At 38.5% G+C, this 22,380-nt stretch overlaps 1 protein-coding gene and 18 non-coding genes across 19 annotated transcripts in view; 9 read left to right on the top strand and 10 right to left on the bottom strand.

Annotated features, from left to right (window-relative positions):
• LOC141160962 (dehydrogenase/reductase SDR family member 7B-like) overlaps window positions 1–22,380 on the bottom strand; it is a 146,551-nt gene that overhangs the window by 17,008 nt on the left and 107,163 nt on the right. Inside the window, exon 3 of the mRNA XM_073645754.1 lies at window positions 2,913–3,005. Within this exon, the coding sequence (XP_073501855.1) occupies window positions 2,913–3,005 (93 nt within the window). The remainder of the gene's footprint in view (window positions 1–2,912; window positions 3,006–22,380) is intronic.
• Window positions 5,913–5,986, bottom strand: TRNAT-AGU (transfer RNA threonine (anticodon AGU)). Its single transcript has one exon. It is a non-coding gene; the product is annotated as a tRNA-Thr (tRNA).
• TRNAS-GCU (transfer RNA serine (anticodon GCU)) lies at window positions 6,569–6,650 on the top strand. Its single transcript has one exon. It is a non-coding gene; the product is annotated as a tRNA-Ser (tRNA).
• TRNAT-AGU (transfer RNA threonine (anticodon AGU)) lies at window positions 7,221–7,294 on the bottom strand. The gene has a single exon. It is a non-coding gene; the product is annotated as a tRNA-Thr (tRNA).
• TRNAS-GCU (transfer RNA serine (anticodon GCU)) lies at window positions 7,878–7,959 on the top strand. Its single transcript has one exon. It is a non-coding gene; the product is annotated as a tRNA-Ser (tRNA).
• TRNAT-AGU (transfer RNA threonine (anticodon AGU)) lies at window positions 8,845–8,918 on the bottom strand. Its single transcript has one exon. It is a non-coding gene; the product is annotated as a tRNA-Thr (tRNA).
• On the top strand, window positions 9,502–9,583 carry TRNAS-GCU (transfer RNA serine (anticodon GCU)). Its single transcript has one exon. It is a non-coding gene; the product is annotated as a tRNA-Ser (tRNA).
• Window positions 10,155–10,228, bottom strand: TRNAT-AGU (transfer RNA threonine (anticodon AGU)). The gene has a single exon. It is a non-coding gene; the product is annotated as a tRNA-Thr (tRNA).
• TRNAS-GCU (transfer RNA serine (anticodon GCU)) lies at window positions 10,812–10,893 on the top strand. Its single transcript has one exon. It is a non-coding gene; the product is annotated as a tRNA-Ser (tRNA).
• Window positions 11,779–11,852, bottom strand: TRNAT-AGU (transfer RNA threonine (anticodon AGU)). Its single transcript has one exon. It is a non-coding gene; the product is annotated as a tRNA-Thr (tRNA).
• TRNAS-GCU (transfer RNA serine (anticodon GCU)) lies at window positions 12,436–12,517 on the top strand. Its single transcript has one exon. It is a non-coding gene; the product is annotated as a tRNA-Ser (tRNA).
• On the bottom strand, window positions 13,404–13,477 carry TRNAT-AGU (transfer RNA threonine (anticodon AGU)). Its single transcript has one exon. It is a non-coding gene; the product is annotated as a tRNA-Thr (tRNA).
• On the top strand, window positions 14,061–14,142 carry TRNAS-GCU (transfer RNA serine (anticodon GCU)). Its single transcript has one exon. It is a non-coding gene; the product is annotated as a tRNA-Ser (tRNA).
• TRNAT-AGU (transfer RNA threonine (anticodon AGU)) lies at window positions 15,029–15,102 on the bottom strand. The gene has a single exon. It is a non-coding gene; the product is annotated as a tRNA-Thr (tRNA).
• Window positions 16,602–16,675, bottom strand: TRNAT-AGU (transfer RNA threonine (anticodon AGU)). Its single transcript has one exon. It is a non-coding gene; the product is annotated as a tRNA-Thr (tRNA).
• Window positions 18,884–18,965, top strand: TRNAS-GCU (transfer RNA serine (anticodon GCU)). Its single transcript has one exon. It is a non-coding gene; the product is annotated as a tRNA-Ser (tRNA).
• On the top strand, window positions 20,509–20,590 carry TRNAS-GCU (transfer RNA serine (anticodon GCU)). Its single transcript has one exon. It is a non-coding gene; the product is annotated as a tRNA-Ser (tRNA).
• On the bottom strand, window positions 21,154–21,227 carry TRNAT-AGU (transfer RNA threonine (anticodon AGU)). Its single transcript has one exon. It is a non-coding gene; the product is annotated as a tRNA-Thr (tRNA).
• TRNAS-GCU (transfer RNA serine (anticodon GCU)) lies at window positions 21,811–21,892 on the top strand. The gene has a single exon. It is a non-coding gene; the product is annotated as a tRNA-Ser (tRNA).

Here is a 22,380-nt window from a genome sequence, read left to right as displayed (position 1 = left end):
ACCCAGAAAAAAAGAAACCCAGATATTTAGTGACCCCCTATCCCAGGGATTGAGAGGGTGGTCATTTGGTTAAGATACATCGATGACATTTTCATGATATGGAAAGGAACTGAGAATGACTGTGAGCTTTGTGGAAGGGCTGAATGTGAACGATATGGGTCTACGATTCACATATGAAATGAATCGAGAAAAGCTAGCATTTCTTGATGTCCACATCCAAAAAGGGGAGAACGGCGAACTAATCACAAGCACGTTTAGAAAACCAACTGCAACTAATTCCCTTTTGAGATGGGACAGTGGACATCCTGCCCCACTCAAGAAGGGCATCCCAAAGGGACAGTACTTGAGGATACGCAGGAATTGTTCTAATATTAACAAATTCAATGAACAAGCAGATGATTTGAGACAGCGTTTTTTAGAAAGAGGTTACCCTAGGGGGATTTTGACAGAGGCATATAAATCCTCCTTGATTAAAGAGCGAAAAGATCTCCTCAGACCAGCTGTAAATAACAAACTGGAGAATAAGTCTAGATTGATCACTAGATTCTCAAACCGTGCTAATGACATTAGAGAAATTCTCAAACGTCATTGGCCAATTCTGCTAATGGATGCGGACATTAATGAAAGTATACATGACATCCCCCAAATTACCTTCCGGAAGGGTCGATCATTAAGAGATAGACTAGTCCATAGCCATTACAAACAGTCTCCTCAGACAACATGGTTGGAAACAAAAATGAAGGGTTGCTATAAATGTGGAGATTGTATAGCATGCAGATCGGTGAAACAAACAAAATTTTTCATGAGTAATAACACAAAAAGGGAATACAACATTAGGCATTTCATCAATTGTCGAAGTGTAGGTATAATCTATAAAGCAACGTGTGAATGTGGGGCCGAATATGTTGGAATGACGAAAAGGGAATTTAGGAAGAGAATCAGGGAACCCATTCGTGACACCATAAATAAGAGAAATACCCCTATCGCCAATCATTTAAACAACTTTCATGGAGGAAATACTGATAAAATAACATTTGTGGAGACTGATAAGATTCCTTCCCCCCAGAGAGGGGGCGATTGGGATCCTACAAAAAGAATCCAAATGGATCTTTTGGTTAAAAACGGTACAACCAACTGGACTCAATGAACAACTATCCTTCATCCCTTTTCTCTGAGATTATAGGTGAGAGAATAGGAGTGAAATTTAGGGCCACTACGTAGGTCCCCTAGGTTGCCAACCTCCGCATGAGGTAGGTGACAGTATAGGAAAGGAATCACAAGTAAGGAAATATTTAGACCCCCTTATCTTATTCCCAAGAAAATCTCCCTCACTGTTTTTTCCTCCGTTTTACACTATCCCCTTATTGTTTGTCGGACATGCGAGCTCAGGGCCCCCACCCCCTATATTTTCAATTGCTTAATTGATTTTTGATGAACTATTGGGTGTAAAACCTCACTTTGGTCCTATATTCATGTATGTATGATTGTTGCTATTGACAGGAACTTGCACATGCTTATATAGAAAAGGTCCTGTTAGGAAGAACAGTTTCCTCTGACCTTTGAGTACTACTCAATAAATTGGGGATAGGGAAACACCTTGAGGGTGGACTACACCCTACAATATAACCCCTCAGTACATTCTCCAATATAAATGTGCCCTTTGGGGTGGTAGGCATGACCCTAACCCCGTAAGCGCAGGCTCCGAGATCTATGTGACGGTTCTGGAACGTGGTGCGTTCCACTTCGGAGCTTGCGTTCCACGGGCCGGATATACGTCACAGAGAAACCGGAAGTGACTTGGAAAACCGGCTGCGACTTGGAATACCGGCCGCGAGTGCATGTGAAATAGGAGACCTTGCGCTCCAGCGTGCGTGTCAGGATACAGGCATGACTATGGAGAGCAACTCTATAGGGACACTAAATACCGGAAATGCATACCATATGGCAGGACAGGTGGTTAACATTTAAAATGTACGCAGTTCACCAACAGTGTCAGACATTCTTGGAAGATGGCATAAGGCTCCTGATGAATAATGAAACGTGTCGGGAGCCGAAGCACTGCATAATCTGCACTGACACCAATGAAGGAGACTTCAGGACAGATAAGTCTGCCTATATATATTAGAACTGGTGAAATGGTTTAAATTGTGCCAAACTATTTAATTGTAACAGAATCTATAGGCTGCTAAGAGAGTTTGACAAGCAGAAAGATGATGTACAAGTTATGACACTGCGTTTTGAGGTTCATAATTTTTCAGTATCTCATAAAACTGACAGTATGCCAAATCAATCGATTTTATTTGAGGGCTGCTAAAGACAAGTTTAATAAGCAACATGATTGTGTATTAATTAAAAGCAACAATCATGACATTATAATTTAGGATTATGGTAATTCTGTGTCTCGCAATTTTTTTGTCTGTTTGGTAAAAAAAAGGGGGCACAATATTCACTCTTATCCCCTGAATAAGTGGTTTAATAGGATTGTTTGATGATTTATAATGCAAAAAGGACCCCCTATTCAAAAGAGCTCGAACTGGGGCATAATGAATTTACAATTATCAGTAACCTTTTCTGAGCCTCCTGTAAGAAACAGAGTATATGAATAGTAATTGCGCAGTCAAATTTAAAAACTTGGTTTCGTAATGGTATAAATCCAGGAATTTGTCTGTTCTTTTTTTCAGAGTGCATATACGCATATCTGATTTTTATATATGCACAGTGCACTTTTTTCTGGGTGATAATTCTATATGTTTTTTTATTAGAATTAAATAAAACATTGATATTCTTAACCTCTTGCTACTATTTCCTGATTGATAATTGAGGTTATCTATACTAGCTGAATTGTAAGCAAAACTATCCACTTTCCCTAGTTATAGATGCTCAGTATGTAGATTTGTTTCCTGCGTACTTACATGCCGATCTGAAAGGGATGCTTATTTTCCCCTGAACACTACTGATTGCAACGATATGTCCTCTCTTGTTCTTGATCATTGATGGCAGAACAGCTTTATGGAATACAAAATTTGTAAAACAACAAACATAAAAAAATTACAATAAAATATTTTACAGTTACACAAAAACTGTGTATTTCATAACACGTTAATGAACCTTAACCCTTTCAGTATGCAGCTATTTTGGGGACAAATGAATACATATAACTTGCTGAAAAAAACATTATACAGTATAATATAAAAATTTTTAACTTTATTCTACAGGTCGGTACAAGTATGTGAATAGCAAATTTTATATATTTTTTCTTTTTATGTTTAGCTTCCTTTGTGTTGCCATATTGTGAGAGGCCTTTTTATTTTTTCACCAACCAAGCAATTTGAGGACTTGTTTTTCGAGGGGTGAAAAATCACAGCAGAGAAACTCCAATGAGACGGGTGTAAGGTGTATAGTTTCTCCTTCGGAGAGCCAACGGACACTTATAGGCCATGCAATGCTCCCCTCGAAACTTAAATGTACAAATAACATCTTCAAAGAGAAAGAGGTCAGGCCACATGACTTGGGAAAAGGCAAACCAGAAACTTCATTTGCAGACACGTGTTCGGTGTGCATGGCCTATAAGTTTCTTTACACCAACTTGACATTCTCCACAAGCTTTACCCCATAAACCACATGTCAGAGGCCCCTCGCCCACCTAACAAGTTCTCCAGTTTTGCATTGATGAGGAGGGCAACATCCCAAAACATGTCTGCAAATGGGGTTTGGCTTCTTATACTACTTCATGTTGCTAAGTCCAATAGTGACTTTTAGGAGTTCGTATTCTCTTCCTTTTTGAAGATGCTATTTGCGTACAAATGAGACACTATTTTGATCCCCTACACCCAATTCCTACATAAATATACATACACACTAGGAAAGGTTTTGAGAAGGAATAACGAGCACTTAATCCACTAGGATAGAGAATATGGTGTTTTCATCAGTCACGTTCTCAGATGTTATTATCAGCTTCCTTTTACCTAAGAATTGGAATTAAATGGTATGTTCTATTAGTAACTTGGTATATGTATCTATTTATCCCAGAGTCTCTTTTTGTGTTTTTTAATATCTCCCTCTTATAGTGTGTGTGTGCATATTTTTTTAATTATTTTTATAGAGAGAGTAATTAAATACATATGCATGGATCCTATACATACTGTATTTGGGTGATCCAAGCCCTTTGTTATTAGTGGAGATCGTATTTTTGTTGTTTTCAAGGGATGAGCTGACATTTTCATTAGCGCATTTCGGGATTACATTGATTTGTTTTTGTTCCATTATTTTGGCTGGTGGATAAACAAACACAGCTATTCTGACATTTTTATTTACAGCATTCAAAATAATGGTAATATACCAGGATATTTTATAAGAGGAGCTTGAATGCCCATGTAATACATTCCAATACGTTGACAGGCATTTTATTAAACCCTGCCTAGCCTCCAAGCAGTTAGTGTTGGGATCAGTGTTCTTGCCGATTCCAACAGTTTCTCTGCCCTATGGGCTTCACCTGCTGAACGAGTGGGTTGTAGACATGTGATCAGTGTGAACTACACATCTGTCATGGCGCAATACCGAATCGGTCCCAATGATTGGTATATACAGGTGCTTCTCACTAAATTAGAATATCATCAAAAAGTTCATTTATTTCAGTTCTTCAATACAAAAAGTGAATTTCATATATTATATAGAATCATTACAAACAGAGTGATCTATTTCAAGTGTTTATTTCTGTTAATGTTGATGATTATGGCTTACAACCAATGAAATCACAAAAGTCATTATCTCAGTAAATTAGAATAGTTAACAAAAAACACCTGCAAAGGCTTCCTACATGTTTAAAAAGGTCCCTTAGTCTGTTTCAGTAGGCTCCACAATCATGGGGAAGACTGCTGACTTGACAGATGTCCAGAAGGCAGTCATTGACACACTCCACATGGAGGGTAAGCCACAAAACGTCATTGCTAAAGAAGCTGGCTGTTAACAGAGTGCTGTATCCAAGTATATTAATGGAAAGTTGAGTGGAAGGAAAAAGTGTGGTAGAAAAAGGTGACCAAGCAACCGGGATAACCGCAGCCTTAAAGGATTGTTAAGAAAAGGGCATTCAAAAATTTGGGGAAGATTCACAAGGAGTGGACTGCTGCTGGAGTCATTGCTTCAAGAGCCACCACACACAGACGTATCCAGGACATGGGCTCCAAGTGTCACATTCCTTGTGTCAAGCCACTCATGACCAATAGACAATGCCAGAAGAATATTACCTGGGCCAAGGAGAAAAAGACCTGGACTGTTGCTCAGTGGTCCAAGGTGTTGTTTTCAGATGAAAGTACATTTTGCATTTCATTATGAAATCAAGGTCGCAAAGTCTGGAGGAAGAGTGGAGAGGCACACAATACAATCCAAGCTGATTGAGGTCTAGTGTGAAGTTTCCACAATCAGTGATGGTTTGGGGAGCCATGTCTTCTGCTGGTGTAGGTCCACTGTGTTTTATCAAGAACAAAGACAGCGCAGCCATCTACCCGGAAATTTTAGAGCACTTCATGCTTCCCTCTGCCGACAAGCTTTTAGAGATGGAAATTTCATTCTCCAGCAGGACTTGGCCCTTGTCCACACTGCCAAAAGTACCAATACCTGGTTTAAAAACAACAATGAATTCTTCAAACATGAAAGCTTAAATCTTCTACCATTCAAGAAGGCTGCTATCAAACTTTGCTTAGAGAGTCAGATACGTAAGGAGGAGGCATTTCAAAATAATAAAATAAAATCCACTGGTTTTACTTTTTTCATGCTTGATTCAATCTTTCTTCCTCTTTAGCACTTATAGCAGATTCTTACTCCCACTATTGCACTATCATAGAGACTTAGCAAAGGCCAATTTGATGTTGACCCACTATGAGGATAGAAAGCTTCATACTGAGAAGATGAAAAGAAGGCACTGCTGAGATTTGAACTCAGGATCTCCTGTTTACTAGACAGGCGCTTTAACCAACTAAGACACAGCACCACAAGCTGGTGAGGATGGGAAAGCCAGGGAAGATTTAGTCACTAATCGATAATTTCAAGTGGTTAATTGAGCAAAACAACATTGAGCTTCAGTTCCATTCCACGCACAGCAGAAGCATTGAATAAGATGTCGCTCTCAGTCATGGCAATTAAGAAACCGAGTATTTTTTGAAGAGCATTCTCGAAAAGGACCATGACAAATTGCAGAATGCGACAGAAGCTGTATCGAGAACAAGGGCTTGGGATTTGAAGTTCCATAATTAAATGATCCATCTTTTATCACAGCTGGAAATTGGGACTTGTTTTGCTTCCCAGTCATGAGACAGAATAGACAGATTGAAAGAATGCCACTGCAGTGCCAAAAGTAGAAACAATTAGGAATGATTGATAAGTTGCTATTAAAACCCTTTGCACTGGTTCATTTCTGATAAGGTTTGTCCTAATCTAACTTTAGACAATAGATACTCTAGGAGATGAGATGAGGCCACACTGCCAAAAGCCTTTATACAATCTTCAGCAAAAACACCCTGACAGCTTAAAATCCTCATGAGATCTTACCTCCTAATATAGATTAGGTCATGTAGAAGAGGTGGCCGAGTGGTTAAGGCGATGGACTGCTAATCCATTGTGCTCTGCATGCATGGGTTCAAATCCCATCCTCATCGGTATAATCTGCTTCTTTCCATTTGACAAGATTGGCTTTCATTTTAGGCAAAATGGTGTATACTTCAAGCATGAAAGTTGATTCTTTTCTCTTTCAAGAAAGCTGTTATAGTACTATCGTCTGGTTTCTACATGTTCATGCAGGCAAGTTGGCTGCATAGTTAAGATGATACATTAACAATGCAGTTAAGAGATTGAGCTATGCATGCATGGCTTTGAATTCAATCTGTCCTATTTCTTTTCTGATTCTTTTAAGTTTCCAGCTCAAGGTTTTATTTTCTGCCCAAGCAATGAATTCTTCAAACATGAAAGTTTAAATCTTCTACCATTCAAGAAGGCTGCTATCAAACTTTGCTTAGAGAGTCAGATACGTAAGGAGGAGGCATTTCAAAATAGTAAAATAAAATCCACTGGTTTTACTTTTTTCATGCTTGATTCCATCTTTCTTCCTCTTTAGCACTTATAGCAGATTCTTACTCCCACTATTGCACTATCACAGAGACTTAGCAAAGGCCAATTTGATCTTGTCCCACTATGAGGATAGAAAGCTTCATACTGAGAAGATGAAAAGAAGACACTGCTGAGATTTGAACACAGGATCTCCTGTTTACTAGACAGGCGCTTTAACCAACTAAGCCACAGCACCACAAGCTGGTGAAGACGGGAAAGCCAGGGAAGATTTAGTCACTAATCGATAATTTCAAGTGGTTAATTGAGCAAAACAACATTGAGCTTCAGTTCCATTCCACGCACAGCAGAAGCATTGAATAAGATGTCGCTCTCAGTCATGGCAATTAAGAAACCGAGTATTTTTTGAAGAGCATTCTCGAAAAGGACCATGACACATTTGCAGAATGCGACAGAAGCTGTATCGAGAACAAGGGCTTGGGATTTGAAGTTCCATAATTAAATGATCCATCTTTTATCACAGCTGGAAATTGGGACTTGTTTTGCTTCCCAGTCATGAGACAGAATAGACAGATTGAAAGAATGCCGCTGCAGTGCCAAAAGCAGAAACAATTAGGAATGATTGATAAGTTGCTATTAAAACCCTTTGCACTGGTTCATTTCTGATAAGGTTTGTCCTAATCTAACTTTAGACAATAGATACTCTAGGAGATGAGATGAGGCCACACTGCCAAAAGCCTTTATACAATCTTCAGCAAAAACACCCTGGCAGCTTAAAATCCTCATGAGATCTTACCTCCTAATTTAGACTTGGTCATGTAGACGAGGTGGCCGAGTGGTTAAGGCAATGGACTGCTAATCCATTGTGCTCTGCATGCATGGGTTCGAATCCCATCCTGGTCGGTATAATCTGCTTCTTTCCATTTGACAGGATTGGCTTTCATTTTAGGCAAAATGGTGTATACTTCAAGCATGAAAGTTGATTCTTTTCTCTTTCAAGAAAGCTGCTATAGTACTATCGTCTGGTTTCTACATGTTCATGCAGGCAAGTAGGCTGCATAGTTAAGATGATACATTAACAATGCAGTTAAGAGATTGAGCTATGCATGCATGGCTTTGAATTCAATCTGTCCTATTTCTTTTCTGATTCTTTTAAGTTTCCAGCTCAAGGTTTTATTTTCTGCCCAAGCAATGAATTCTTCAAACATGAAAGTTTAAATCTTCTACCATTCAAGAAGGCTGCTATCAAACTTTGCTTAGAGAGTCAGATACGTAAGGAGGAGGCATTTCAAAATAGTAAAATAAAATCCACTGGTTTTACTTTTTTCATGCTTGATTCCATCTTTCTTCCTCTTTAGCACTTATAGCAGATTCTTACTCCCACTATTGCACTATCACAGAGACTTAGCAAAGGCCAATTTGATGTTGCATGCATGGCTTTGAATTCAATCTGTCCTATTTCTTTTCTGATTCTTTTAAGTTTCCAGCTCAAGGTTTTATTTTCTGCCCAAGCAATGAATTCTTCAAACATGAAAGTTTAAATCTTCTACCATTCAAGAAGGCTGCTATCAAACTTTGCTTAGAGAGTCAGATACGTAAGGAGGAGGCATTTCAAAATAGTAAAATAAAATCCACTGGTTTTACTTTTTTCATGCTTGATTTCATCTTTCTTCCTCTTTAGCACTTATAGCAGATTCTTACTCCCACTATCACAGAGACTTAGCAAAGGCCAATTTGATGTTGTCCCACTATGAGGATAGAAAGCTTCATACTGAGAAGATGAAAAGAAAGCACTGCTGAGATTTGAACTCAAGATCTCCTGTTTACTAGACAGGCGCTTTAACCAACTAAGCCACAGCACCACAAGCTGGTGAGGACGGGAAAGCCAGGGAAGATTTAGTCACTAATCGATAATTTCAAGTGGTTAATTGAGCAAAACAACATTGAGCTTCAGTTCCATTCCACGCACAGCAGAAGCATTGAATAAGATGTCGCTCTCAGTCATGGCAATTAAGAAACCGAGTATTTTTTGAAGAGCATTCTCGAAAAGGACCATGACAAATTTGCAGAATGCGACAGAAGCTGTATCGAGAACAAGGGCTTGGGATTTGAAGTTCCATAATTAAATGATCCATCTTTTATCACAGCTGGAAATTGGGACTTGTTTTGCTTCCCAGTCATGAGACAGAATAGACAGATTGAAAGAATGCCACTGCAGTGCCAAAAGTAGAAACAATTAGGAATGATTGATAAGTTGCTATTAAAACCCTTTGCACTGGTTCATTTCTGATAAGGTTTGTCCTAATCTAACTTTAGACAATAGATACTCTAGGAGATGAGATGAGGCCACACTGCCAAAAGCCTTTATACAATCTTCAGCAAAAACACCCTGACAGCTTAAAATCCTCATGAGATCTTACCTCCTAATTTAAACTTGGTCATGTAGACGAGGTGGCCGAGTGGTTAAGGCGATGGACTGCTAATCCATTGTGCTCTGCATGCATGGGTTTGAATCCCATTCTCGTCGGTATAATCTGCTTCTTTCCCTTTGACAAGATTGGCTTTCATTTTTAGGCAAAATGGTATATACTTCAAGCATGAAAGTTTATTCTTTTCTCTTTCAAGAAAGCTGTTATAGTACTATCGTCTGGTTTCTACATGTTCATGCAGGCAAGTTGGCTGCATAGTTAAGATGATACATTAACAATGCAGTTAAGAGATTGAGCTATGCATGCATGGCTTTGAATTCAATCTGTCCTATTTCTTTTCTGATTCTTTTAAGTTTCCAGCTCAAGGTTTTATTTTCTGCCCAAGCAATGAATTCTTCAAACATGAAAGTTTAAATCTTCTACCATTCAAGAAGGCTGCTATCAAACTTTGCTTAGAGAGTCAGATACGTAAGGAGGAGGCATTTCAAAATAGTAAAATAAAATCCACTGGTTTTACTTTTTTCATGCTTGATTCCATCTTTCTTCCTCTTTAGCACTTATAGCAGATTCTTACTCCCACTATTGCACTATCACAGAGACTTAGCAAAGGCCAATTTGATCTTGTCCCACTATGAGGATAGAAAGCTTCATACTGAGAAGATGAAAAGAAGACACTGCTGAGATTTGAACACAGGATCTCCTGTTTACTAGACAGGCGCTTTAACCAACTAAGCCACAGCACCACAAGCTGGTGAAGACGGGAAAGCCAGGGAAGATTTAGTCACTAATCGATAATTTCAAGTGGTTAATTGAGCAAAACAACATTGAGCTTCAGTTCCATTCCACGCACAGCAGAAGCATTGAATAAGATGTCGCTCTCAGTCATGGCAATTAAGAAACCGAGTATTTTTTGAAGAGCATTCTCGAAAAGGACCATGACACAATTGCAGAATGCGACAGAAGCTGTATCGAGAACAAGGTCTTGGGATTTGAAGTTCCATAATTAAATGATCCATCTTTTATCACAGCTGGAAATTGGGACTTGTTTTGCTTCCCAGTCATGAGACAGAATAGACAGATTGAAAGAATGCCGCTGCAGTGCCAAAAGTAGAAACAATTAGGAATGATTGATAAGTTGCTATTAAAACCCTTTGCACTGGTTCATTTCTGATAAGGTTTGTCCTAATCTAACTTTAGACAATAGATACTCTAGGAGATGAGATGAGGCCACACTGCCAAAAGTCTTTATACAATCTTCAGCAAAAACACCCTGGCAGCTTAAAATCCTCATGAGATCTTACCTCCTAATTTAGACTTGGTCATGTAGACGAGGTGGCCGAGTGGTTAAGGCAATGGACTGCTAATCCATTGTGCTCTGCATGCATGGGTTCGAATCCCATCCTGGTCGGTATAATCTGCTTCTTTCCATTTGACAAGATTGGCTTTCATTTTAGGCAAAATGGTGTATACTTCAAGCATGAAAGTTGATTCTTTTCTCTTTCAAGAAAGCTGCTATAGTACTATCGTCTGGTTTCTACATGTTCATGCAGGCAAGTAGGCTGCATAGTTAAGATGATACATTAACAATGCAGTTAAGAGATTGAGCTATGCATGCATGGCTTTGAATTCAATCTGTCCTATTTCTTTTCTGATTCTTTTAAGTTTCCAGCTCAAGGTTTTATTTTCTGCCCAAGCAATGAATTCTTCAAACATGAAAGTTTAAATCTTCTACCATTCAAGAAGGCTGCTATCAAACTTTGCTTAGAGAGTCAGATACGTAAGGAGGAGGCATTTCAAAATAGTAAAATAAAATCCACTGGTTTTACTTTTTTCATGCTTGATTCCATCTTTCTTCCTCTTTAGCACTTATAGCAGATTCTTACTCCCACTATTGCACTATCACAGAGACTTAGCAAAGGCCAATTTGATGTTGCATGCATGGCTTTGAATTCAATCTGTCCTATTTCTTTTCTGATTCTTTTAAGTTTCCAGCTCAAGGTTTTATTTTCTGCCCAAGCAATGAATTCTTCAAACATGAAAGTTTAAATCTTCTACCATTCAAGAAGGCTGCTATCAAACTTTGCTTAGAGAGTCAGATACGTAAGGAGGAGGCATTTCAAAATAGTAAAATAAAATCCACTGGTTTTACTTTTTTCATGCTTGATTTCATCTTTCTTCCTCTTTAGCACTTATAGCAGATTCTTACTCCCACTATCACAGAGACTTAGCAAAGGCCAATTTGATGTTGTCCCACTATGAGGATAGAAAGCTTCATACTGAGAAGATGAAAAGAAAGCACTGCTGAGATTTGAACTCAAGATCTCCTGTTTACTAGACAGGCGCTTTAACCAACTAAGCCACAGCACCACAAGCTGGTGAGGACGGGAAAGCCAGGGAAGATTTAGTCACTAATCGATAATTTCAAGTGGTTAATTGAGCAAAACAACATTGAGCTTCAGTTCCATTCCACGCACAGCAGAAGCATTGAATAAGATGTCGCTCTCAGTCATGGCAATTAAGAAACCGAGTATTTTTTGAAGAGCATTCTCGAAAAGGACCATGACAAATTTGCAGAATGCGACAGAAGCTGTATCGAGAACAAGGGCTTGGGATTTGAAGTTCCATAATTAAATGATCCATCTTTTATCACAGCTGGAAATTGGGACTTGTTTTGCTTCCCAGTCATGAGACAGAATAGACAGATTGAAAGAATGCCACTGCAGTGCCAAAAGTAGAAACAATTAGGAATGATTGATAAGTTGCTATTAAAACCCTTTGCACTGGTTCATTTCTGATAAGGTTTGTCCTAATCTAACTTTAGACAATAGATACTCTAGGAGATGAGATGAGGCCACACTGCCAAAAGCCTTTATACAATCTTCAGCAAAAACACCCTGACAGCTTAAAATCCTCATGAGATCTTACCTCCTAATTTAAACTTGGTCATGTAGACGAGGTGGTCGAGTGGTTAAGGCGATGGACTGCTAATCCATTGTGCTCTGCATGCATGGGTTTGAATCCCATTCTCGTCGGTATAATCTGCTTCTTTCCCTTTGACAAGATTGGCTTTCATTTTTAGGCAAAATGGTATATACTTCAAGCATGAAAGTTGATTCTTTTCTCTTTCAAGAAATCTGGTATAGTACTATCGTCTGGTTTCTACATGTTCATGCAGGCAAGTTGGCTGCGTAGTTAAGATGATACATTAACAATGCAGTTAAGAGATTGAGCTATGCATGCATGGCTTTGAATTCAATCTGTCCTATTTATTTTCTGATTCTTTTAAGTTTCCAGCTCAAGGTTTTATTTTCTGCCCAAGCAATGAATTCTTCAAACATGAAAGTTTAAATCTTCTACTATTCAAGAAGGCTGCTATCAAACTTTGCTTAGAGAGTCAGATACGTAAGGAGGAGGCATTTCAAAATAGTAAAATAAAATCCACTGGTTTTACTTTTTTCATGCTTGATTCCATCTTTCTTCCTCTTTAGCACTTATAGCAGATTCTTACTCCCACTATTGCACTATCACAGAGACTTAGCAAAGGCCAATTTGATGTTGCATGCATGGCTTTGAATTCAATCTGTCCTATTTCTTTTCTGATTCTTTTAAGTTTCCAGCTCAAGGTTTTATTTTCTGCCCAAGCAATGAATTCTTCAAACATGAAAGTTTAAATCTTCTACCATTCAAGAAGGCTGCTATCAAACTTTGCTTAGAGAGTCAGATACGTAAGGAGGAGGCATTTCAAAATAGTAAAATAAAATACACTGGTTTTACTTTTTTCATGCTTGATTCCATCTTTCTTCCTCTTTAGCACTTATAGCAGATTCTTACTCCCACTATCACAGAGACTTAGCAAAGGCCAATTTGATGTTGTCCCACTATGAGGATAGAAAGCTTCATACTGAGAAGATGAAAAGAAGGCACTGCTGAGATTTGAACTCAGGATCTCCTGTTAACTAGACAGGCGCTTTAACCAACTAAGCCACAGCACCACAAGCTGGTGAGGACGGGAAAGCCAGGGAAGATTTAGTCACTAATCGATAATTTCAAGTGGTTAATTGAGCAAAACAACATTGAGCTTCAGTTCCATTCCACGCACAGCAGAAGCATTGAATAAGATGTCGCTCTCAGTCATGGCAATTAAGAAACCGAGTATTTTTTGAAGAGCATTCTCGAAAAGGACCATGACAAATTTGCAGAATGCGACAGAAGCTGTATCGAGAACAAGGGCTTGGGATTTGAAGTTCCATAATTAAATGATCCATCTTTTATCACAGCTGGAAATTGGGACTTGTTTTGCTTCCCAGTCATGAGACAGAATAGACAGATTGAAAGAATGCCACTGCAGTGCCAAAAGTAGAAACAATTAGGAATGATTGATAAGTTGCTATTAAAACCCTTTGCACTGGTTCATTTCTGATAAGGTTTGTCCTAATCTAACTTTAGACAATAGATACCCTAGGAGATGAGATGAGGCCACACTGCCAAAAGCCTTTATACAATCTTCAGCAAAAACACCCTGACAGCTTAAAATCCTCATGAGATCTTACCTCCTAATTTAAACTTGGTCATGTAGACGAGGTGGCCGAGTGGTTAAGGCGATGGACTGCTAATCCATTGTGCTCTGCATGCATGGTTTCGAATCCCATCCTCGTCGGTGTCATCTGCTTCTTTTTCTTTGACAAGATTGGCTTTCACTTTTAGGCAAAATGGTGTATACTTCAAGCATGAAAGTTGATTCTTTTCTCTTTCAAGAAAGCTGCTATAGTACTATCGTCTGGTTTCTACATTTTCATGCAGGCAAGTTGGCTGCGTAGTTAAGATGATACATTAACAATGCAGTTAAGAGATTGAGCTATGCATGCATGGATTTGAATTCAATCTGTCCTATTTCTTTTCTGATTCTTTTAAGTTTCCAGCTCAAGGTTTTATTTTCTGCCCAAGCAATGAATTCTTCAAACATGAAAGTTTAAATCTTCTACTATTCAAGAAGGCTGCTATCAAACTTTGCTTAGAGAGTCAGATACGTAAGGAGGAGGCATTTCAAAATAGTAAAATAAAATCCACTGGTTTTACTTTTTTCATGCTTGATTCCATCTTTCTTCCTCTTTAGCACTTATAGCAGATTCTTACTCCCACTATTGCACTATCACAGAGACTTAGCAAAGGCCAATTTGATGTTGCATGCATGGCTTTGAATTCAATCTGTCCTATTTCTTTTCTGATTCTTTTAAGTTTCCAGCTCAAGGTTTTATTTTCTGCCCAAGCAATGAATTCTTCAAACATGAAAGTTTAAATCTTCTACCATTCAAGAAGGCTGCTATCAAACTTTGCTTAGAGAGTCAGATACGTAAGGAGGAGGCATTTCAAAATAGTAAAATAAAATCCACTGGTTTTACTATTTTCATGCTTGATTCCATCTTTCTTCCTCTTTAGCACTTATAGCAGATTCTTACTCCCACTATCACAGAGACTTAGCAAAGGCCAATTTGATGTTGTCCCACTATGAGGATAGAAAGCTTCATACTGAGAAGATGAAAAGAAGGCACTGCTGAGATTTGAACTCAGGATCTCCTGTTTACTAGACAGGCGCTTTAACCAACTAAGCCACAGCACCACAAGCTGGTGAGGACGGGAAAGCCAGGGAAGATTTAGTCACTAATCGATAATTTCAAGTGGTTAATTGAGCAAAACAACATTGAGCTTCAGTTCCATTTCACGCACAGCAGAAGCATTGAATAAGATGTCGCTCTCAGTCATGGCAATTAAGAAACCGAGTATTTTTTGAAGAGCATTCTCGAAAAGGACCATGACAAATTTGCAGAATGCGACAGAAGCTGTATCGAGAACAAGGGCTTGGGATTTGAAGTTCCATAATTAAATGATCCATCTTTTATCACAGCTGGAAATTGGGACTTGTTTTGCTTCCCAGTCATGAGACAGAATAGACAGATTGAAAGAATGCCACTGCAGTGCCAAAAGTAGAAACAATTAGGAATGATTGATAAGTTGCTATTAAAACCCTTTGCACTGGTTCATTTCTGATAAGGTTTGTCCTAATCTAACTTTAGACAATAGATACTCTAGGAGATGAGATGAGGCCACACTGCCAAAAGCCTTTATACAATCTTCAGCAAAAACACCCTGAAAGCTTAAAATCCTCATGAGATATTACCTCCTAATTTAAACTTGGTCATGTAGATGCATGGGTTTGAATCCCATCCTCGTCGGTATAATCTGCGTCTTTCCCTTTGACAAGATTGGCTTTCATTTTTAGGCAAAATGGTGTATACTTCAAGCATGAAAGTTGATTCTTTTCTCTTTCAAGAAAGCTGCTATAGTACTATCGTCTGGTTTTTACATGTTCATGCAGGCAAGTTGGCTGCGGAGTTAAGATGATACATTAACAATGCAGTTAAGAGATTGAGCTATGCATGCATGGCTTTGAATTCAATCTGTCCTATTTCTTTTCTGATTCTTTTAAGTTTCCAGCTCAAGGTTTTATTTTCTGCCCAAGCAATGAATTCTTCAAACATGAAAGTTTAAATCTTCTACCATTCAAGAAGGCTGCCATCAAACTTTTCTTAGAGAGTCAGATACGTAAGGAGGAGGCATTTCAAAATAGTAAAATAAAATCCACTGGTTTTACTTGTTTCATTCTTGATTCCATCTTTCTTCCTCTTTAGCACTTATAGCAGATTCTTACTCCCACTATTGCACTATCACAGAGACTTAGCAAAGGCCAATTTGATGTTGCATGCATGGCTTTGAATTCAATCTGTCCTATTTCTTTTCTGATTCTTTTAAGTTTCCAGCTCAAGGTTTTATTTTCTGCCCAAGCAATGAATTCTTCAAACATGAAAGTTTAAATCTTCTACCATTCAAGAAGGCTGCTATCAAACTTTGCTTAGAGAGTCAGATACGTAAGGAGGAGGCATTTCAAAATAGTAAAATAAAATCCACTGGTTTTACTTTTTTCATGCTTGATTCCATCTTTCTTCCTCTTTAGCACTTATAGCAGATTCTTACTCCCACTATCACAGAGACTTAGCAAAGGCCAATTTGATATTGTCCCACTATGAGGATAGAAAGCTTCATACTGAGAAGATGAAAAGAAGGCACTGCTGAGATTTGAACTCAGGATCTCCTGTTTACTAGACAGGTGCTTTAACCAACTAAGCCACAGCACCACAAGCTGGTGAGGACGGGAAAACCAGGGAAGATTTAGTCACTAATCGATAATTTCAAGTGGTTAATTGAGCAAAACAACATTGAGCTTCAGTTCCATTCCACGCACAGCAGAAGCATTGAATAAGATGTCGCTCTCAGTCATGGCAATTAAGAAACCGAGTATTTTTTGAAGAGCATTCTCGAAAAGGACCATGACAAATTTGCAGAATGCGACAGAAGCTGTATCGAGAACAAGGGCTTGGGATTTGAAGTTCCATAATTAAATGATCCATCTTTTATCACAGCTGGAAATTGGGACTTGTTTTGCTTCCCAGTCATGAGACAGAATAGACAGATTGAAAGAATGCCACTGCAGTGCCAAAAGTAGAAACAATTAGGAATGATTGATAAGTTGCTATTAAAACCCTTTGCACTGGTTCATTTCTGATAAGGTTTGTCCTAATCTAACTTTAGACAATAGATACCCTAGGAGATGAGATGAGGCCACACTGCCAAAAGACTTTATACAATCTTCAGCATAAACACCCTGACAGCTTAAAATCCTCATGAGATCTTACCTCCTAATATTAACTTGGTCATGTAGACGAGGGGGCCGAGTGGTTAAGGCGATGGACTGCTAATCCATTGTGCTCTGCATGCATGGGTTTGTATCCCATCCTCATCGGTATAATCTGCTTCTTTCCCTTTGACAAGATTGGCTTTCATTTTTAGGCAAAATGGTGTATACTTCAAGCATGAAAGTTGATTCTTTTCTCTTTCAAGAAAGCTGCTATAGTACTATCGTCTGGTTTCTACATGTTCATGCAGGCAAGTTGGCTGCGTAGTTAAGATGATACATTAACAATGCAGTTAAGAGATTGAGCTATGCATGCATGGCTTTGAATTCAATCTGTCCTATTTCTTTTCTGATTCTTTTAACTTTCCAGCTCAAGGTTTTATTTTCTGCCCAAGCAATGAATTCTTCAAACATGAAAGTTTAAATCTTCTACTATTCAAGAAGGCTGCTATCAAACTTTGCTTAGAGAGTCAGATACGTAAGGAGGAGGCATTTCAAAATAGTAAAATAAAATCCACTGGTTTTACTTTTTTCATGCTTGATTCCATCTTTCTTCCTCTTTAGCACTTATAGCAGATTCTTACTCCCACTATTGCACTATCACAGAGACTTAGCAAAGGCCAATTTGATGTTGCATGCATGGCTTTGAATTCAATCTGTCCTATTTCTTTTCTGATTCTTTTAAGTTTCCAGCTCAAGGTTTTATTTTCTGCCCAAGCAATGAATTCTTCAAACATAAAAGTTTAAATCTTCTACCATTCAAGAAGGCTGCTATCAAACTTTGCTTAGAGAGTCAGATACGTAAGGAGGAGGCATTTCAAAATAGTAAAATAAAATCCACTGGTTTTACTTTTTTCATGCTTGATTACATCTTTCTTCCTCTTTAGCACTTATAGCAGATTCTTACTCCCACTATCACAGAGACTTAGCAAAGGCCAATTTGATGTTGTCCCACTATGAGGATAGAAAGCTTCATACTGAGAAGATGAAAAGAAGACAATGCTGAGATATGAACTCAGGATCTCCTGTTTACTAGACAGGCGCTTTAACCAACTAAGCCACAGCACCACAAGATAGTGAGGACGGGAAAGCCAGGGAAGATTTAGTCACTAATCGATAATTTCAAGTGGTTAATTGAGCAAAACAACATTGAGCTTCAGTTCCATTCCACGCACAGCAGAAGCATTGAATAAGATGTCGCTCTCAGTCATGGCAATAAAGAAACCGAGTATTTTTTGAAGAGCATTCTCGAAAAGGACCATGACAAATTTGCAGAATGCGACAGAAGCTGTATCGAGAACAAGGGCTTGGGATTTGAAGTTCCATAATTAAATGATCCATCTTTTATCACAGCTGGAAATTGGGACTTGTTTTGCTTCCCAGTCATGAGACAGAATAGACAGATTGAAAGAATGCCACTGCAGTGCCAAAAGTAGAAACAATTAGGAATGATTGATAAGTTGCTATTAAAACCCTTTGCACTGGTTCATTTCTGATAAGGTTTGTCCTAATCTAACTTTAGACAATAGATACTCTAGGAGATGAGATGAGGCCACACTGCCAAAAGCCTTTATACAGTCTTCAGCAAAAACACCCTGACAGCTTAAAATCCTCATGCGATCTTACCTCCTAATTTAAACTTGGTCATGTAGACGAGGTGGCCGAGTGGTTAAGCCTATGGACTGCTAATCCATTGTGCTCTGCATGCATGGGTTTGAATCCCATCCTCGTCCGTATAATCTGCTTCTTTCTCTTTGACAAGATTGGCTTTCATTTTTAGGCAAAATGGTGTATACTTCAAGCATGAAAGTTGATTCTTTTCTCTTTCAAGAAAGCTGCTATAGTACTATCGTCTGGTTTTTACATGTTCATGCAGGCAAGTTGGCTGCGTAGTTAAGATGATACATTAACAATGCAGTTAAGAGATTGAGCTATGCATGCATGGCTTTGAATTCAATCTGTCCTATTTCTTTTCTGATTCTTTTAAGTTTCCAGCTCAAGGTTTTATTTTCTGCCCAAGCAATGAATTCTTCAAACATGAAAGTTTAAATCTTCTACCATTCAAGAAGGCTGCTATCAAACTTTGCTTAGAGAGTCAGATACGTAAGGAGGAGGCATTTCAAAATAGTAAAATAAAATCCACTGGTTTTACTTTTTTCATTCTTGATTCCATCTTTCTTCCTCTTTAGCACTTATAGCAGATTCTTACTCCCACTATTGCACTATCACAGAGACTTAGCAAAGGCCAATTTGATGTTGCATGCATGGCTTTGAATTCAATCTGTCCTATTTCTTTTCTGATTCTTTTAAGTTTCCAGCTCAAGGTTTTATTTTCTGCCCAAGCAATGAATTCTTCAAACATGAAAGTTTAAATCTTCTACCATTCAAGAAGGCTGCTATCAAACTTTGCTTAGAGAGTCAGATACGTAAGGAGGAGGCATTTTAAAATAATAGAATAAAATCCACGGTTTTTACTTTTTTCATGCTTGATTCCATCTTTCTTCCTCTTTAGCACTTATAGCAGATTTTTACTCCCACTATCACAGAGACTTAGCAAAGGCCAATTTGATGTTGTCCCACTATGAGGATAGAAAGCTTCATACTGAGAAGATGAAAAGAAGGCACTGCAGAGATGTGAACTCAGGATTTCCTGTTTACTAGACAGGCGCTTTAACCAACTAAGCCACAGCACCACAAGCTAGTGAGAACGGTTAAGCCAGGGAAGATTTAGTCACTAATCGATAATTTCAAGTGGTTAATTGAGCAAAACAACATTGAGCTTCAGTTCCATTCCACGCACAGCAGAAGCATTGAATAAGATGTTGCTCTCAGTCATGGCAATTAAGAAACCGAGTATTTTTTGAAGAGCATTCTCGAAAAGGACCATGACAAATTTGCAGAATGCGACAGAAGCTGTATCGAGAACAAGGGCTTGGGATTTGAAGTTCCATAATTAAATGATCCATCTTTTATCACAGCTGGAAATTGGGACTTGTTTTGCTTCCCAGTCATGAGACAGAATAGACAGATTGAAAGAATGCCACTGCAGTGCCAAAAGTAGAAACAATTAGGAATGATTGATAAGTTGCTATTAAAACCCTTTGCACTGGTTCATTTCTGATAAGGTTTGTCCTAATCTAACTTTAGACAATAGATACTCTAGGAGATGAGATGAGGCCACACTGCCAAAAGCCTTTATACAATCTTCAGCAAAAACACCCTGACAGCTTAAAATCCTCATGAGATCTTACCTCCTAATTTAAACTTGGTCATGTAGACGAGGTGGCCGAGTGGTTAAGGCGATGGACTGCTAATCCATTGTGCTCTGCATGCATGGGTTTGAATCCCATCCTCGTCGGTATAATCTGCGTCTTTCCCTTTGACAAGATTGGCTTTCATTTTTAGGCAAAATGGTGTATACTTCAAGCATGAAAGTTGATTCTTTTCTCTTTCAAGAAAGCTGCTATAGTACTATCGTCTGGTTTTTACATGTTCATGCAGGCAAGTTGGCTGCGTAGTTAAGATGATACATTAACAATGCAGTTAAGAGATTGAGCTATGCATGCATGGCTTTGAATTCAATCTGTCCTATTTCTTTTCTGATTCTTTTAAGTTTCCAGCTCAAGGTTTTATTTTCTGCCCAAGCAATGAATTCTTCAAACATGAAAGTTTAAATCTTCTACCATTCAAGAAGGCTGCTATCAAACTTTGCTTAGAGAGTCAGATACGTAAGGAGGAGGCATTTTAAAATAGTAAAATATAATCCACTGGTTTTACTTTTTTCATGCTTGATTCCATCTTTCTTCCTCTTTAGCACTTATAGCAGATTCTTACTCCCACTATCACAGAGACTTAGCAAAGGCCAATTTGATGTTGTCCCACTATGAGGATAGAAAGCTTCATGCTGTGAAGATGAAAAGAAGGCACTGCAGAGATTTGAACTCAGGATCTCCTGTTTACTAGACAGGCGCTTTAACCAACTAAGCCACAGCACCACAAGCTAGTGAGAACGGGAAAGCCAGGGAAGATTTAGTCACTAATCGATAATTTCAAGTGGTTAATTGAGCAAAACAACATTGAGCTTCAGTTCCATTCCACGCACAGCAGAAGCATTGAATAAGATGTCGCTCTCAGTCATGGCAATTAAGAAACCGAGTATTTTTTGAAGAGCATTCTCGAAAAGGACCATGACAAATTTGCAGAATGCGACAGAAGCTGTATCGAGAACAAGGGCTTGGGATTTGAAGTTCCATAATTAAATGATCCATCTTTTATCACAGCTGGAAATTGGGACTTGTTTTGCTTCCCAGTCATGAGACAGAATAGACAGATTTAAAGAATGCCACTGCAGTGCCAAAAGTAGAAACAATTAGGAATGATTGATAAGTTGCTATTAAAACCCTTTGCACTGGTTCATTTCTGATAAGGTTTGTCCTAATCTAACTTTAGACAATAGATACTCTAGGAGATGAGATGAGGCCACACTGCCAAAAGCCTTTATACAATCTTCAGCAAAAACACCCTGACAGCTTAAAATCCTCATGAGATCTTACCTCCTAATTTAAACTTGGTCATGTAGACGAGGTGGCCGAGTGGTTAAGGCTATGGACTGCTAATCCATTGTGCTCTGCATGCATGGGTTCGAATCCCATCCTTGTCGGTATAATCTGCTTCTTTCCATTTCACAAGATTGGTTTTTATTTTAGGCAAAATGGTGTATACTTCAAGCATGAAAGTTGATTCTTTTCTCTTTCAAGAAAGCTGCTATAGTACTATCGTCTGGTTTCTACATGTTCATGCAGGCAAGTAGGCTGCATAGTTAAGATGATACATTAACAATGCAGTTAAGAGATTGAGCTATGCATGCATGGCTTTGAATTCAATCTGTCCTATTTCTTTTCTGATTCTTTTAAGTTTCCAGCTCAAGGTTTTATTTTCTGCCCAAGCAATGAATTCTTCAAACATGAAAGTTTAAATCTTCTACCATTCAAGAAGGCTGCTATCAAACTTTTCTTAGAGAGTCAGATACGTAAGAAGGAGGCATTTCAAAATAGTAAAATAAAATCCACTGGTTTTACTTTTTTCATGCTTGATTCCATCTTTCTTCCTCTTTAGCACTTACAGCAGATTCTTACTCCCACTATTGCA

This window comes from Phyllobates terribilis, unplaced genomic scaffold, assembly GCF_046119375.1.
Source record: "Phyllobates terribilis strain yellow unplaced genomic scaffold, ASM4611937v1 Scaffold_9__5_contigs__length_417890890, whole genome shotgun sequence".
Lineage (NCBI taxonomy): Eukaryota > Metazoa > Chordata > Amphibia > Anura > Dendrobatidae > Phyllobates > Phyllobates terribilis.
This window is presented reverse-complemented; position numbering and strand designations above follow the sequence as displayed.